This window comes from Nilaparvata lugens, chromosome 3 (assembly GCF_014356525.2).
Source record: "Nilaparvata lugens isolate BPH chromosome 3, ASM1435652v1, whole genome shotgun sequence".
Taxonomy (NCBI): Eukaryota; Metazoa; Arthropoda; class Insecta; order Hemiptera; family Delphacidae; genus Nilaparvata; species Nilaparvata lugens.
In genome coordinates, this window is record NC_052506.1 from 82537944 (window position 1) to 82552145 (window position 14202).

At 38.6% G+C, this 14202-nt stretch overlaps 1 protein-coding gene across 1 annotated transcript; it reads right to left on the reverse strand.

Moving 5' to 3' along the window:
* Positions 1-11404: 11404 nt before the first annotated feature.
* On the reverse strand, positions 11405-12959 carry LOC120348778 (ubiquitin carboxyl-terminal hydrolase 33-like). The gene is made up of 3 exons (XM_039424802.1): positions 12919-12959; positions 12338-12572; positions 11405-11510 (listed from the first exon to the last, which is right to left on the reverse strand). The coding sequence occupies exons 2-3, from the start codon at positions 12514-12516 to the stop codon at positions 11471-11473; spliced, it is 219 nt and encodes a 72-aa protein (XP_039280736.1). The 5' UTR covers positions 12517-12572; positions 12919-12959; the 3' UTR covers positions 11405-11470.
* Positions 12960-14202: the final 1243 nt, after the last annotated feature.

A 14202-nucleotide genomic window follows, 5' to 3' on the forward strand; every position in this document is an offset into this window, starting at 1 on the left:
AGAGTACCATCTTGAAGAAAAAGGGATGTCACACTGAGCCTACAATGGTAATCAGTCCAGTGGGAATGCGACACCACTCTTGCCGCAGGATGCGACAATTCTGTCAATGACCGGAGCCGCTTATCCATCATGGCTGGCACATCAAGGGAGAGGTTTGGAATTCCAAGACCACCATCCCTAATGGCCGCATGAAAGAAAGCGACTGGGATGTCTGGGGGCAGATTGAGCCATTTGCATACGGCAGCTCTCACCTGAATGTCAGCCCTTTTCAACGATCCTTTGCCACACCTCCCTAACACTAGGGAGTGGAACAAACAAGGGAGAAGGAAGGCACAAAGAGCCAACAGCCTCTGCTGGGGCTTGAGAGGCACACGAGTGAGCCTCTCAAGGAATGTTGCCAGCTGAGTGTCTACATTCGACGGACCGGCCACCCCGAACTCAACCCCTAAGTACTTCCACCTCGAGTTGGCATTCAACTGAGGAAGAGGACCGGAGGAGAGACGAAATGGATTGTCCATCTGAATGAAGAACGTCTTCTCATGCCCCATAGGGACATAAGACAACGTGAAGGACTTCTTCGTGTTTATTTTCAACCCAAACCATCTTGCTGTCGCCTCAAATGCATTAAGAGCAAGGGTCAGCCCTCTCTTAGTCTCACCAAAGAGAAGAACATCATCAGTGTAAGCCAATGATGAAACTGACACATCCCCCAAACGAACCGAGACGTCAACAGGGCATTCAGACAGGATCATGTCTACAACGTACGCAAATAGGAGCAGAGATAGAGGGTCGCCCTGCCGCACACCTCTATTCACCGGGACTGGGAGTGAGCGAGAACCATGCAGCTCAAGGGAAGTGTGCAAGGCTGCATATAGCCTTGTGATGTAAATGCAGAGCTCTTCGGGGAGGCCTTTAACCCGAAGAGCGTGGGTTATTGCTGTGTGGGAGACAGAGTCATAAGCTTTTGCCACGTCAAGGGATGCCACGTGCAGCCCTTTTCGAGGGTCTTGCCTGACCTGTCTCAAGAGGGACCCTAAGATGAACACATTCTCGGCGCAGCCGTCACCGAAGCAACGTTGCCCGAGAGATGCTAGGCCGTGTTTATAAAGGCGACCGGCAAGGACTTTATGGAGATGCTGGACCGCCACCGATGAGACCAAAATAGGCCTGAAGTCGGAGGGTCTGCCTTCACCCCCCTTCTTTGGGATGAAGACAGTTCGACTGCCTAGAAGGGACATCAAAAACCACCATGGGATAGTACCAGGTTAAAGAAAAGAGATTGGAGGGGGACAGGCACACTTGACCACTGCTTAGGGGTGACCCCATCAGGCCCAGGTGCTGACGAGAGCGCTACTCGCTCCCGAACAACCTCTGCAACCGAGACAGGGCCCCATACAACGGCCAATTGGGCCTGCCTGGGATAACTCGCTCTGGGAGGTAGTGGTACGGACTCCCGACCCATCAGTTCTCTCCAATACTGGAACATACCACCTTCTTCGGGCATCGCAGGTGGGTTGGCAAGGGAATCACCATCCAGAATACTCCACACAGCCCTCGACATGTCCTTCTTGAACAGTCTTTGGGTGAGGGTATATTCCTTCCGGCGAATCTTCCTTTTGGACAGGGGCTTTTTGGGCTTTTATGCAGTCACTTATCAAGGGGAAATGCCATTTCTTACCCCTTATCTGAATGCGGTACAAACTTACATTCTGATCAAATCGGTCAACTCCTCCCATTTTTTGATTGTATTTATTTATCATGTTTAGCTGAGGAATGAAGATATGTTTTTTGTATCTTGGGAGAACCGTTTCACTTGTTGCATCGGCTGAATACCATCAGCATTGGAAGCTACCACAACAATACTATTGTCATTCCATTTTGCAATGATAATATTTTTGTCATTTTCAGTTTTGTAGTCCACTGCACCCCTACCAATTTTCTTCAAATCTTCGTTTTTTCCAAAGGACAACTTGGAATCCGATTTTCTCGCATTGTGCATGTTGCCCGTATGTTTTTATTATTCAGTTCTTGAAGCAGAGGCAATCCACCAAAAAAGTTATCAAAGAAAACATGGTATGGGAAACTACCATTTTGTTGTAGCACGTCACAGTAGTGCAAAACAACAGATGCTCCAAGGCCCAAATGCGCATAACAGGATCAATAGTCTGAGACTTCCCTTGATATGGATCTTTCCAAATGACATAACCTGTATGTGTTGCACCAACCCAAATTTTGTAGCCATACCGTATTGGTTTGTTCCTTATGAACTGCTTTAGGCTGTGCCGCCCAAAATAAGGCACCATCGACTCATCTACTGAATGATGTTCCTCGTGAGGTGCATTGTCAAAAAAGCTTTTGTTTAGAACATTGTATAAAGGCCGAACTTTAGCATGCTTGTCACTTTTGTCCAAATCATCATTGACCTACATGTAAGTTTGACATGATAAATTCAAATCTGTCCCTTGATATTGATTTGCATACCAAATCATTATGGTTATCAATAGATGTCTCCCAGAACATCCTTCTTCGAGGTAACTGGACATACCCACTCAAAAGAAGAACTCCAATAAAACATTTCATTTCATCTTCTGAAACGTCACCTAACCGGTTCCACAAACCGCTTAGTGGCTGGTTTTGTCAATTAACAATGATATTACGTCGTCATCAAAGAAAACAAAGAACTGCTCCATTGGAGTTAAATTATTTTGTACTTGTTGCTTATTGCACCAGACAGTCTGGTCAGGTTTCAGATAATTGTAAGATATTTTTAGGTTTCAATTGTAAGATTTTTTTTTTTCAATTTTCTTTTGAGCAGGTGTTTTATTTACTTTTTTTTAGGATAATCTAGCTTTCTTGGCAGGGCCAATAGATGATTCCTCTTTGTCAGATAGAATATTCGGTTATGAAATGGATGGTTCATTTTCAGTACTTACATCAGCGTGTGATTCACTGCTAGAACAAACCTCATCATGTTCTTCAAACAGTTGACCAAGCTCAGCAGGAGCCAAGAGCTGATTTCAGAGATTTCAAGAGCTCATTTTGGGGTCTCATTGTCCCTTTCTATTTATTAGACCATCAATATACCATTTATACATTGGGCTATGACAAGAAGTGTAAGGCACTTCGGTAATATATTCTATTTCTATAAATAGCGCTGAAATTCGTAAAAAGTAAATCTACTACATTGAACAAATAAAAAATAATTATATATTCATGAATTGTGAAAATGAGATTTATCATTTCCAACTATCATCGAGTGAGGTTTGCAGTCTCCCTGTCTGTCGATCAAGCTGATCATTTCTAAATTGAATTTAGAAAATGTAATCACAAATCGTGCAATCTAATAATGCTTACCATAAAAGATTTGAAATTGACGAACTAGCATAACAATAATTTAATTATTGGAATTAATAGCTTCATATGATATTCAAATTAAATTTGATCGCTAGTCAATTGATGATAATTTATTATTGTAGGCTTAAAATCATCATCATAGAAATGAATGAATGAATCTAATAGAGAATAAATTTATGATAATAGGTTATATAGTGAATGTGTGGCTAACAAAAGTGAATTAATTTTGAATATGGATTGAATTCTTATTTTTATTAATTATAAACAATGAAAATGAAATGAATTGATCTTCATCACTCACTGAGATCATCACACATCGCAGTGTCTGAAACTGCACCCTTCTCTCCAGAGTACTCCTCACAATTATCTCTTTCTTCTACTCACTTAGATGAAAATATCTTGCATCTCCAGAGCCTCCTCCACTGCAGCATCTACTTTGGCCACCAGCCTCCTTGGAACCTTACAAGCTTTGAGATTATCTTTTGTTTTGCAGTTCTGAAAACAAAAGTGAAATCTTGATTATTTATTCATTTCAACAATCAATTTTATTTATTGTATTGATTAAGATTTGCTTTGTTCATTCATTAAAAATGAGTATTGCTCCATTCTCGTTATGCAGGCTTCGCCAAACTCGACTATAAATTTTTCCAACCATATTCAATCAAAGCTTGAGCATTTTCCCTCTGCCGTCACCGTAATATGGTTTGCACCAGTGTGCACAATGTTTGATATAGAAGTATTTATTGAAAGCATATATGTTTCCAATTTTTCATGTTTAATTCAGTCAAGAATGTAAAACATGCGAAAATATACTATGGCTCTATCTCATAGCTTTTTCAGAGAGATCAATGTTGCTGTATGGAGTCAATTGCTAAAAAGATTATGGATTTGGGCAGCAGCAATAAAAAGCAAGTGGCGCTTCTTGCTGCTGGGCTATCTATTGTGAGATTCAATATTTAGAGATCCGTTCTTTATCTCTGCGTTTTTCTTCTTGAGCCTCTTAATTATCACTCCCCTATCATTGAGAAACTGGAAAATGTTGAAAAAAAATTGAGTGACGACACCGATGCTCATCATAATCTTGCTGCAGATTAGCTTCTTCTTCAATTGAACTTGTCTCATATGTATTACAATGTATACATTGGTCCTTTTTCGGATGGAAAAATGAATAATTGAAATCACTGCAGAATTTTCTTCTGAAAGTGATCTCAGAAACTATTTCTTTTTCAGAATCTCCATCTTGTTTGCATTGTTCTACATACAATGAATACATTTTTGATATTCATAACTTTTTATCAAGATACTGTCTCTTTGAAGACTTCCGAACGGCCAATGGCTCTCCACTGAAGGGAATGATTCGATATGGGATTTCACTTTCTGAATATTTTTAATTGTTGTGTTGTTGGGTGGTGATTTCTTCCCTCTTTTATCTTGAGATGCATAGAAGCCTTGTTCATCCTTACCTGAAAATGCATTTATAACAGCTCTGTTTGAGATACAAAGTGTCTTGATGAAAAATGCTTGACTGATTTGATTTGAAAATGCCTGACAAACCCCGAATTTAAAGTCATTTTTGTAGAAGTGATATTGCTTTGCATTACTACGAGCTCATCCATTATTATTGCGGGGCCTTCGTGACTTTGGATCTGAGCTTGTCACATTAATTAGTATGAAGTATTTTTTCCTTTCAAATATGCTCAAGCTCCAATATTTTTTGCAAAGTACAATTCTTTCCTCTTCATTAAAGATTTCATTGCATTTATAAACCCATTTTGAGCAATTAATTTCTTTAGACTTCTCAGCTTTTTAAAGTGCTTTCATAATCTTTATAAGGAAGATATTCATCTCTCAAACACTTGTTTTTCTCTCTCTTCCAAATATTTTTATTTTCTTTTGTCCATCTACTTATTTTTTTCATCTGTTCTTCATCAATAGGAATGCTTGTAGTCTCAAGGGTATAATATTATACTACTTCATTAACAATACTACTCCTCCTTTTCTCGGTGATTCTGCAACATCACTGTCCTCAGAGTTTTCATAACTCCTAGGAGGTAAATAATCTCAATCTTTATCATCATCATCATCACTTTCTATATCATTACTGAATGCCTCCTTCATGACAAAAGTTCCATCTTCACATGTAGCTTCATCCTTTGACTCGAAATCTTTTTGTACAGAAATTTTGAACGATGTGTTCTGATTTATCTCAATATGTTCTTTGTTAGCTGTATTAGGAAACATGACATCAACCTCACGAATAGTTACTATAATCTCACTGACATCTACTGTATCTAAAGTTTGAATTCAAATCACCCACCTCCAAAACATCTGTTTATATTGTACGGGTTTCCATTGTATTGTCCACTTGAACATTTATAGTCTGTTGGGGGTTCAGTGCACTCTCAAAGGGCACCAAATAGGAGACGCTCACCCATGGGCGCCTCCCATCCCCCAACCACTCCACATAGAACGAAATTCGAACTACATCATTGAAGAAAACTGGAAACAAACATGAAGAAAAAATTGAACTTTTTTTTTATTGTAAAAAAAGTGAATATGAATAATAATCTACTCTAGTTCTAATTTACATAAAAATTGAATTGAATCTTGGGGCTGATTTCCAACTATTTTTAAAACGCTTTTTTTAATTTTTCAATAGTCATGGTCATACAGAAGACCATAGAGAAAAGATAGCATAAGAATATATACCAAGGTATAGGGCATTTATGTTCCAAATTTCAATGTTAACTCAAACTTAGTAGTTCATTTCCATGAAGCCATGTGACGCTGGTAGTCTCTACTGCGCCATTCTTACACTCTCACCCAACAAGAAAAGTAATAATAGACAGTATCAACAGTATACAAACAGAACATAAACCACCCATACCATGGGCTATCTTCTTCTTATGCTATATTTCTCTATGATAAGACTCACTACCTATCGTACAATATTCTGTTTGGCTAGAATTTTATAAAGCTGGAATGATGTATGAATTGAAATTGGAACAGTTTGGACCTCAAGAAAGCCTGTTTAAATTATAAAAGAGATAGATATAAATAGTAGGGAATATAATGGATTAATTTTATTGGAATAGTTTATATTCATATACTTACTTTTGTTGTATCATCCTCTGGGATCTTCTTAGAGGGGCCTGAGGAGGTGAATTAACCCTCCACTTGGGTCGAGGGGCAAAGTTTCCATCCTCCTCACGCCTCCTCTTTAGGGGGTTAGGGTGTGCATGAGAAGTGCTTGCCATCTGGAAACAAACCAATTAAAACGTATTAAGGATAGAGCAGTGATCAAGTCTATATTTTTACAAATGGAAATAAATTAGAAATTGCATTTGTTCAAATGCTAATTAATGAATAATTATTATTAAACGAAAATCTAAATTAAAAGCTGTAATCTTTGATTAAAATGAGCGCTACTATCCAGAGATGGTCAGTTTGGTGTAAGGGTGAGCATTCCTGACTAGCAATCAGGAGGTACCGGGTTCGATTCCTGGGCTGGTGAATAATTTTTCGATAGTAGTACTCATCGAATTTCCATCTAGCTATTTTCTATTAAACTGAATACTGAGAAGATGAGCATATTATGAGTGATGCGTACGGGTAAAAAATAGTGAAGCTACAAGCTTGAGAGTGTTGAAAATAATGCATGTAGTCGAATGAAAAGCACCAACCAGGGTTGCACTTGGTCAAATGGCGACCTGTAAAGACCTGCAGAGGGTCTCTGAGGGTCTCATTATATTCTCTCCCTGAAGATGGGAGAAAAACGTTGCCAAGTCTTACTAGACTATGCACAAATATATTGATAATAATTGATTATTGTAGGCCCAAAATCATCATCATAGAAATGAATGTGATAGTGGTTAAATTTATGATAATAGGTTTTATATAGTGAATGTGTAGTAAACAAAATTGGATTAATTTTGAATAGGGATTGAATTCTTATTATTAATAAACAATGAAAATGAAATGAATTGATGTTCATCACTCACCCTTTAGACACTGTACCCTTCTCTCCAGAGTACTCCTCACAATTATTTCTTTCTTCTACTCACTTAGATGAAAATATCTTGCATCTCCAGAGCCTCCTCCACTGCAGCATCTACTTTGGCCACCAGCCTCCTTGGAACCTTACAGGCCTTCACATTATCTTTTTTTTGGGGTTCTGAAAACAAAATCAAACCTTGAATAATTATTTATTTTAACAATCATTATCTTATATTGTATTGTTTTAATCAAGATTTGCTTTATTCATTTATTTAAGATGAGAATTGCTCCATTCTTATTGAGCAGGATTCGCCGATTCGACTGTATTGTAGACTATAAATTGTTGAACCCTTGCAAATCGACTACAACCATATTCAATCATAGCTTGAGCATTTTCCCTCTGCCGTCACCGTAATGTGGTTTGCAACAGTGTGCACAATGTTTGATATAGTAGTATTTATTGGAAGCATATATGTGTAATTTTTCATGTTTAATTCAGTCAAGAATGTGAAACATGCGAAAATATACTATGGCTCTATCTCAATGAGAGATGATGCACTCTAGTGCAATGTGCTGCTATTATCTCTCACTTCCATCCCTATCTGGCCCTGGCGGCACTCCTTAGCCCGCCGGTCACTACCGCATGTCTGCAGGCATCCTGCACACGACAGCTGGTTTCCAGCCGCACCTGGAGGAGGTGGAGTACCATTGTATTCTTGCTCAGATTGCCTTCACACGTATTTTATCACTTGGTGTTCACTTCTCTACTGGACAGCTTTTCTGTCTGCCCAGGGCCTGCGGCCAATCTTTTGGGGTGTAGATTCTGACTGCCTCCCATCCAGCTATATGTTCAACCTGCTCATATTGAATGCTCATTGAGGCAAATAGAGTTGAGGGAGAAATAGCTCCCTGAGAGATATCGGGTTGTTGATTCTTCCAATTGACATTAGCTGCACCCCTGACTCCTCCTTTTTTGACAATATTCCTTTTGTATTCACATGGATTAGTAGCCCCCTTCTCTCGTACTATATTGCTCAATGCCCTCATCAGCTATATTAGATGTAGCTCATCACTTTTGATATCACTTTTATTTCAATAGAGAAGCTTTAATGAAACAATCACAATTGTACAATAGTAACCAAGCATAACCTTACAGGCTTACATCTGTTAAACTCAATGCTAAAAAGTGCGGGACGCCGGACGTGGCGCTTGCTGCGTGACCACTCTATCAGCTTTTAAGCCCAGAAACATCACAAGTTAATGACTGGTTTTGTTTCTGCATCACATGAAATCCATGTAGAATGGCTTGACTGGTGTTGTTTTTACATGAATAGACTTGGCTATATCCATAGATACCCAATTCACTCTTAACTCAAAATGGCCAAAAATGTGACTCATGTTGTTTCTGAAATGAACCATTCAATTAATAATTCATGTATTATTCCATTGAACTCTGGATATCTCATATTTTTCTATGAGAATGGAAAAATGAAAATGAGAACTACAATTTTATTGACAGGTATTAATAATAATTTGTAATATGTCACCAAATTACTTATATGATTGTATTATTTTATATACTGCTAGTTTGTTGAATGAAGTGCCAGTGTCTGAGATAACCCTTGCCTTGTGAAAAGTAGTTGGATTTCAACTGTTAATGCGAATAAAATTACCTGTTCTTCATCCAGTATCTCCTGATTGCCAAGGATTATGGTCAGTGATATGGCTATTGGTAGTACAGGGTGCGGCAGCTACGATTAAGCATTTTTTAGGAGTAATAAAAAGTGACTCAGGATATATAATGGAAACATGTTTTTATTTTCTGAAGCGGTTCAATATACCATTTTATATTACTTAGTTTTTGAAAATTATGTCCTGAAGATGGCGACCGTTAGCATCAATACATTGTTGAAGGCGATCTCTGAAGTTTTCAGCAGCTCTTGCACACATATCGCGGGGAATGGCATTCACTTCGTCAATAATCCGCTGTTTCAACATTGCTAGAGTGTGAGGGCGGCCTTTGAAAACCCTTTCCTTCAGATATCCCCAAAGAAAAAAGTCGCAAATGCTCAGATCTGGTGACCGCGCAGGCCACCCAACATCACCTCTCAAAGAGACTAGGCGTCCCGGAAACATCTCTCTCAAAACGTCTAGTGAAATTCGAGCTGTGTGAGCAGTAGCTCCATCTTGTTGGAACCACAAATCCGCCAGCCCGTGTTCTTCAACCATCTCTTCTAATTTGGGTTGCAGAAAGTTTCTCAACATCGAAACATAACGTTGGGAATTCACTGTCACGGTCACTTCTTCCTCCTCAAAAAAGTAGGGGCCAACCACGCCAAATTGTGATATGGCACACCACACCGTCACTTTAGGAGAATGTTGAGGTCTTTCATGAATAATTCGAGGGTTTTCTTCAGCCCAGTAGCGAAAATTTTGCTTATTCACGCACCCACTAAGATGAAAATGTGCCTCGTCACTACTAAAAAAAGCTGCATGTGGAGGGATTTGAGCAAGCATTTGCTCACACAAATTTTGTCGGTTGGCGTAGTCTACTGGGCGTAATTCTTGAGCAATCATTATTTTAAAAGGATGAAACTTTAAATCGAAATGTAAAATCCTTCTTAAACTGCGGTCTGAAATCCCCAATGCAAGAGAATGTCGTCGAGCAGAGCGTTCCGGTGATTGTTCGAATGCTGTTCTTACCCTCTGCACATTTTCTGGCGTTCTAATGGACTTGCGACGACAATGTGTATTTGTTTTCAGTGTACTACCAGTTTCCTCCATCTGCCGAATCCATGACCGAATTGTGTTTGCATTCGGAACGGCGTTGTTGCGTGGAATGTTGAACTGTCGTCGAAAAGCTCGTTGTGTAGCGATCACAGATTTATTGTTCTCATAATAAGCGCGAACGGCAAAACCACGATGAGCACCGGTCCAAATCATGTTGGCTACTGAAATGGGGTTAACTAAGAAACAAAAACAGACCATGTGGAAATTTGTAACTTTATCACAGCTGATGTGACAATGGAAACAAACTGCTTAATCGTTCCTGCCGCACCTTGTATATTAAGTCAGTAGTATGGCTACTGACGATGATTCATCAGTGTCCCTTGGCTCAGACAAAACGGTTCAATAAAACATAGATAAGTACACTGCGCTATATTCAATATAGGGAACAGGAACAGGAACCTGCTGCTGTTGCTGGCCCTGTTGTCCTCTTTTGTTCATCCTCACTCTCTCTCTCTCTCTCTCTCTCTTGTCTCTCCAAGCTGAAATTAGAAAGAAGAATTTGAAAACAGGATCAACTGTTTTCAAATTTATCTAATAATATTGAATATAAATATTTTGTTATATTGTAATAATCAAATACTGTCTTACCTATTACTGTAATGTTTACTTAGAAGCATTTTGATACACTTACGGTCAATATACACCACTTCAGGGGGTCCTTTGGGGTTTGTTGGGGGTTCAGTGCCCTCTCAAAGGGCACCAAATAGGAGATGCCCACCCATGAGCGCATCCCGTCCCCCAACCACTCCACATAGAACGAAATTCTCACTACATCATTGGTGCATTGGGATGTACTGTTTCAGGGTGTGGTATGCTGTCTGGTTGTAGGTTCAGTGCCCTCTCAAAGGTCACCAAATAGGAGATGCCCACCCATGAACGCATCCCGTCCCCCAACCACTCCACATAGAACGAAATTCTCACTACATCATTGGTGCATTGGGATGTACTGTTTCAGGGTGTGGTATGCTGTCTGTTGGGGGTTCAGTGCCCTCTCAAAGGGCACCAAATAGGAGATGCCCACCCATGAACGCATCCCGTCCCCCAACCACTCCACATAGAACGAAATTCTCACTACATCATTGGTGCATTGGGATGTACTGTTTCAGGGTGTGGTATGCTGTCTGTTGGGGGTTCTGTGCCCTCTTAAAGGGCACCAAATAGGAGACACCCACCCATGAGTGCCTTTCATTACATGAGTCACTTTCATGAGTCACTTCCATTTTAAAACCGTTGTATAAACAATGGTTAGTAGCAATATTTTCTCTCCGCTGAAAATACTCTGACCGTCGCATATTTTAGCCAATCCTTAATAGCATCTTCAATTTGGGTCTCAATGCCCACAGTCGACCCACAAGATTTTTTCATAGAATCTGAAACATTGGGTAATATAAATTTTAATGAGAAATTCTATAAATATGAAAGCAGATGAAATTTTGCCACCACATAGGGGTTATTATTTGATACAGATGTTGCATGGTTAAAAGTGAATTGCTTTTAACAACAAGTACAGAAATTTTTCTCAAGTGCACATCTATAATATTTTGTTATATACATTGATATTTTGAATCACAGGGCGAGGTGATGACTGTTTTTTAGATAAAAATAGTCCATTACTATACAATAGTCAGACGAGAAAGTCACGCCAGCATAATTACTCACTTGCATAAGTACGCCAGTATCTTTTGTATTCAATCTGGTACTTTGAAGGAACATATCAGAACACATACAGGAGAAAGACCTTTCAGCTGCGAGTATTGCGACTATAAACTTGTTCGATCTGGTGATTTTAGTAGCAATAGTTGCCCTATTTCACCATATTATTTCATGAAGATAGATTGATTGTTGAATAAGTAAATATAAAATGAAATAATTTCTTTACCTTACAACCATGTTCTTGAAAACCTTTTGCAGTACAATACCAATACAGACATTTTATAAAAACAAGTCATACTTTATTAAAAAAAAAAAAACAAATTTCAAAGCAACTTATAAATACTGAGAAAGAGAATAATATTGCACACTTCAAACTGTATCTATAATGAATCATACTTCTACACTAAATGAATTGGAGAAAGGATTTAAAATAAAAAGAATAAGACTCAAACTGAGACTATTATCTAAGAGATACTTTGAGGTTGAAGTTATTTATATCAACTAATAGTAAATAAAAAAGAGAAAGAGATAGTAGCCTACTTACTCTGACTGGCCTTCCATTTTGTTTCCGCATATCTCGCATTCAACCACAGAATCCAGCGGGCAAACGGGGCCACCTCCAAACCTTGGGGCATGCGAGCAAAATAAATCGTTGTTCTCAACTGCGCCGGGCTCGATGAAATTTTTCAATTTGCTAAGCCAAAGACTGGAAATCGCATACATTGTTGAAGCTTGTTCTTCTCTCTCTTCTTTCCCGGGTTGCCGGGCTGTTACGTTTCCTGGAACATGCATACAACATACATTTCAAACTTGACAAGTGCAATTTAAATATGTACAATGTTCGGCTGGGATGTTGGGACCAGCGACAGGAACCTGCTGTCGCTGCGGCGGCTGCTGCTGTTGCTCACTCTCTCTCTCTCTTCTTGCAACTGTTCTTGTCTCTGAAATGATAGAGCTGGAAATTTATGGAGCTCGGATGTTGTATGAATTGCAAATGGAAATGTTTGGGCCTCAAGCAACCCTTTGTTCCATTTCAAATGTTGTAATTTCAAATTATGAAATAATCAAATACTGTCGTATAGTAATTACTGTGATATTTACTTGGAAACATGTTGTTACACTTACAGTTAGCATGTAATTTTTCAACATGTCGTAGGGTGTCTGTCACCCACCCATGAGTGCCTCCCATCCCCCAACCACTGCACATAGAATGAGATTCGGTAAACATTGTTGGAGCACACTGAAAACAAACATGAAGAAAAAATTAAACTTATTTTGTTCATTGCAAAAAAACTAGTGAATATGAATAATAATCTACTCTAGTTACAATTTACATAAAAATTGAATTGAATCTTGTGGCTCATTTCAAACTTTTTTTAAAACCCTTTTTTTAATTTTTCAATAGTCATGGTCATACAGTAGACCATAGGTGATGCGGAAAGCAAAAATGGACCCAAATGTGAAATTTTGAGATTTTGATTTTTTGACTTTTCTTGATTAGGCATAAAATTCAGAGCAAAATGACACCAAAATCATGATGATATCTCAAAAACCACCCAAATTGTTGAATTTTCAACTTTATACACAAAAACGGGTTGTTTTGTGTATAAATAAATAAATATTAAAGCTAAAAAATGTATTTTGTGGAAAAACATCATAATGTTTGAAAAAAACCAGAAAGTCGGAACATTTAAATTGAGCGCTTTCGCTTGTTCTTCGGAGGTTGAGGCATCTCCCCTGGGTCATCTATGTTTTGATCAACTTCTTCTTCTACAACTGCAGGGCAGAGAAGGTCCTGGAATTCTTGCTTACAATAGGAACGAATATTTGTGAACAAGTATTTTTTTCTTTCAGTTGTAAGTCCTTTGGGGATAATTTTATCAGGAAATCCTTCAGGCCCATTTTCAGAAGGAAATACTTGTTGGATGTAAATATTCTCACTTAATCCTTCAGAGCAGTGAACTTGTCCTTTGTGCGATGACTTGAATTCAAAATGGTTAAACTTTGTAATGTGAGGGATCTTTTTGGCTTGATGTTTGGAAAATAAGTTTAACCAATCATAAGTGTCTATAGTCACTCTTCCCGTTTCATCTCCAACAGGGACGCCAAAATTCACTTTGGAAGTTGGAGTAGATTCCTCAACAGTACTCACTAGTTCATTGATTGAAGAAACAAAAGTAGTTCTAAATTTCTTTTTGACTAGTCCAAAGCACCAATCGCATGAAAATTTGGTGTGGCCTACAGGCAAGAAAGAGAGAACAATTTTTTCATTCAGATTGTTACAAATTCTCCAGGTAAGGTAACCGATTAGGATGTTATTCTTGTTCTGTGCCACAAAATTATCTGCGTGTATATGCATAGTTTTCTCTCCATGGCTGCAGTTCATCAGATAATGGTGAAAGAGGCTAA

Bases quoted from the DNA above. Each gene is read 5' to 3' on its own strand.
- LOC120348778 (XM_039424802.1), bottom strand. From the start codon at position 12,516: ATGTATGCGATTTCCAGTCTTTGGCTTAGCAAATTGAAAAATTTCATC. The intron at 11,511-12,337 runs GTAAGTAGGCTA...CCAATGTTTCAG, and splicing joins AAAATGGAAGGCCAGTCAGA to ATTCTATGAAAAAATCTTGT.